Source organism: Sander vitreus, chromosome 17 (genome assembly GCF_031162955.1).
Source record: "Sander vitreus isolate 19-12246 chromosome 17, sanVit1, whole genome shotgun sequence".
In the NCBI taxonomy this organism is placed as follows: domain Eukaryota; kingdom Metazoa; phylum Chordata; class Actinopteri; order Perciformes; family Percidae; genus Sander; species Sander vitreus.
Genome location: NC_135871.1, coordinates 11,661,103 through 11,664,481, shown reverse-complemented (window position 1 = coordinate 11,664,481; position 3,379 = coordinate 11,661,103). Strand labels below are relative to the sequence as shown.

Sequence of the window (3,379 nt, the reverse complement as noted above, 5' to 3'; positions counted from 1 at the left end):
TTGTCTAACCTGACACACAACTTGGAATTTATCCCAAGCATGTGCAGCAAAACACAAAACCCTCATTTAATCAGAAGCATTAATGATGACACAAACTAGTGCAAATGAGATTTTGTGATTAAAGAAAATCTGAAAAAGTGCGAGATGTTCCAACACAGTGTAAAATAGATGCCAGTGCCTTTCTCAGACTGTGGGGCCAGCAAGATGTCCTATTTCTCACATGTAGAATCATACTGACCATGGTATTATTTCATGTTTTGTCAAATATCCTCTCATCCAGTCAAACTTTAATATAAACCTAGCAGAAAAGTATAGCTCATAAATTAAATAATAAAAATGTAAACGTCAAAAAAACAACGTTTAAGTCTTTGAATTCATTTTTGTGTTTAGCCTACTCAACAATTTAGTGCATGATTCTTTTCAGTTGCAAGTTGTAATATTAACTTAAGAATTCATATTCCTGTTTATGTATTTTGTGAATACATGTCAGCAGCGGAAAAAAACCCATTTGTAACTGCATTTTATTCAATTTTCCTCCAACTTTTATTTTGTACAGCTTCATTCACGTGTGCGATTGTTTGCACTGAACGAACTTCCCTGGCAACGTGTATATGAACCAGGAAGTACTTTTTGTATGCTCTACCTCTAGCTAGCTCTAGCTGCGGTTAGCACAGATGAGTGAAAGTGACTGACAGCAAAGTTTGTCTCGGTTAGATTTATGAGTCCATCTACCGTTCATGTGTATTTAACACATGTCAAGTAACGTCGTGGTTAGCAGGCAGTTCTGTCGCTGGACATGAGTGAAAATTGTAAGTTGAGATTGTTTTATTGGTGTGTTAGCGAGCTGTTAGCTACAAGCTAACGAAAAAAAAAAAAACAGGGCTGTTAGCTTGACTTGAAATAACTTTATTAAAGTGACGTTAGTGTCCTTTACTCAAAGAAACTAAAAAAGGCACGTAACAGAAACTAAATGACGTTTGTTTTATAACGCACATTTTAAACTGACATGCGTAACGATACATTAACAGCAGGGACTGTTTGGATAACGTCAAATTAGGTTAACGTGATGGGTGATAGCTTGATTAACCTAGTCTTGTGGGTCTGGACTATTGATAGCGTGTTTGAGGTAACGTTAGTTAGCTAGTTACATGTATAGTACTCGGGTGTTAGTACTTAAGTTAATGGTATTTGTTCTCCACCACTGTCAGTGGTTTGACAGTACTGACTGAATGAATAGTGATTAATGTATGTGCTGTAAAGACTGAGAATGTGCAGAATCATTACTTCAACCACATAATTCACTGTCGGTGGAATCAGCTTCTGCTGTAGTGTTGTTACAAGTTTAGTGCCCTCTTCGTGCCAGTGCATTTGTGGTCTCAGTGGTACATAGCTGAGAACCATGCTGCTTTGCAAGCGGCTCTTTACATCTGTATTATCCATCAAAAACGTTAGATAATCTTGTCCTGTATTATCCCTGAATGACAATGTATGTATTTATTTTCCTGTCACAGGTGTGCCATGAAAATGATTTTCTTACCACTGTCTGATAGGCCATGATAGGCTTATCAAGTTATGCAGGGGTTATGGAAAGTCTAATGAATTCTGCTGAAGAGCAGCAACCCTCCTCTCCCCTGGCCAACTCGTGGTCCAAAATACAGGAATCAAGCAAGAATCAAAAGCCAAAATGTGTTGGTGGATTTGTTTTAGTTCATGCAGGTAAGTGCACACACTATAATTAACAAGTAGAATTAAGAGTTTATTAGAAAGAAATAGAAAGCATAATAAGTAAACATGATTATGGGCGTTGGAACATGATCCATCATGCACTGAAACATTAAAGGTCCCATGACATGGTGCTCTTTGGATGCTTTTATATAGACCTTTGTGGTCCCATAATACTGAATCTGAAGTCTCTTTCCCAAAAGTCAGCCTTGGTGCAGAATTACAGCCACTAGAGCCAGTCCCACAATGACCTTTCCTTAGTATGTGCCATTTCTGTGTCTGTAGCTATTTAGGAGGAGAGGGGGGTGTGGCCTTGACCAACTGCCACTTTACTCGTTTGAAAGCCATGATGTCTCTTTCTCATGGGTCGGCCAAATTCTCTGGGAGGGCAAAGCAGAGAAAGGGGAGGTAACCTTGCTCCTTATGACCTCATAAGGAGCAAGATTCCAGATTGGCCCATCTGAGCTTTCATTTTCTCAAAGGCAGAGCAGGATACCCAGGGCTCGGTTTACACCTATCGCCATTTCTAGCCACTGGGGGACCATAGGCAGGCTGGGGGAACGCATATTAATGTTAAAAAAAACCTCATAAAGTGACATTTTCATGCCATGGGACCTTTTAAGTCTCCCAACATAGTTTTCTGCTTAGAGGAGGTCAACTTTCACCACTTTATGAATGGTCAATTGTTTTTTTCCCTATTTGCTTTCAGGAGCAGGATACCACTCTGAATCTAAGGCCAAGGAGTACAAGCATGTGTGCAAAAGAGCCTGCCAGCGAGTATGTTTATTTTACTGGTAAACTGTATGTGTGTGTGCAAACAAGCAACATAACCTTGTACGGTTTGTACACAAAACTTTGTTATTCTTAATGGAATGCTTCTAAATGTATTTCTTTAATATAGATAATTTGGCACTTAAAAACTTTCTGATTGCTGAGCAACAGACAAGATTGACATTGATCATGAAGTAGCATTTCAGGGCTTAAGGAATAGAAGAATTGTGCTGCACCATTATAATTTAAAGGAGAAATCTGGCACAAAATGAACCTAGGGGTTAATAACACATGATTACCGAGTCGACCGACATGTTTTCATGCTAATCGAATGTGACCAGTTTTAGCCCAAACCGCTAATTAGCTTATAACGCTAGTCGTCGGGGCACGAGGACAGTAAAAAAAAAATCGCTATTTCTATACCACTAACAAGGCTCAAAATAGCACCACACTTCTATGGTAGCATAATGAGGTTCCCTACATGTAAACCGAAGCATTGAGAACTTTGTAAGTGTACCTCAGTTTATTAAAAAGATAGTTTATAAAGACTGCACCATTCACGTATACATGCGGGCGCCATCTTGGGAAAGCAGTCACGACCCGACGAACGTCGTGCAACCAGTAACCAGTAACATGGCTCAAGCACGTCGTTCGACTGGATGTGACTGCTTTCCCAAGATGGCGCCCACATGTATACGTGAACGGTATTGTCTTTATAAAGATATATTTCACTTGCTCTGACTCTACAATTCAGTTGGTTGTGACATTTTAGGTAACTAAAAGTTGCTAAATAATGAGGTATGGGTAAACTTCCCTCTACTACATTTTTGCGCACAAATGCGTTCTGTTTTTGGTCTATCAATTGATCTCATGTCTTTAGAAAGTA

General features: G+C 39.2%; 1 protein-coding gene across 4 annotated transcripts in view; it reads left to right on the top strand.

The window, feature by feature from the left end:
• Positions 1 to 623: 623 nt before the first annotated feature.
• Positions 624 to 3,379, top strand: part of tasp1 (taspase, threonine aspartase, 1) — a 34,391-nt gene continuing 31,635 nt past the window's right edge. For all 4 annotated transcript variants that reach the window (XM_078272974.1, XM_078272973.1, XM_078272971.1 and 1 more), the window contains exons 1-3: positions 624 to 809; positions 1,512 to 1,716; positions 2,432 to 2,499. In XM_078272974.1, coding sequence (XP_078129100.1) covers positions 1,554 to 1,716; positions 2,432 to 2,499 — 231 coding nt within the window. In that variant the 5' untranslated portion in view covers positions 624 to 809; positions 1,512 to 1,553. The remainder of the gene's footprint in view (positions 810 to 1,511; positions 1,717 to 2,431; positions 2,500 to 3,379) is intronic.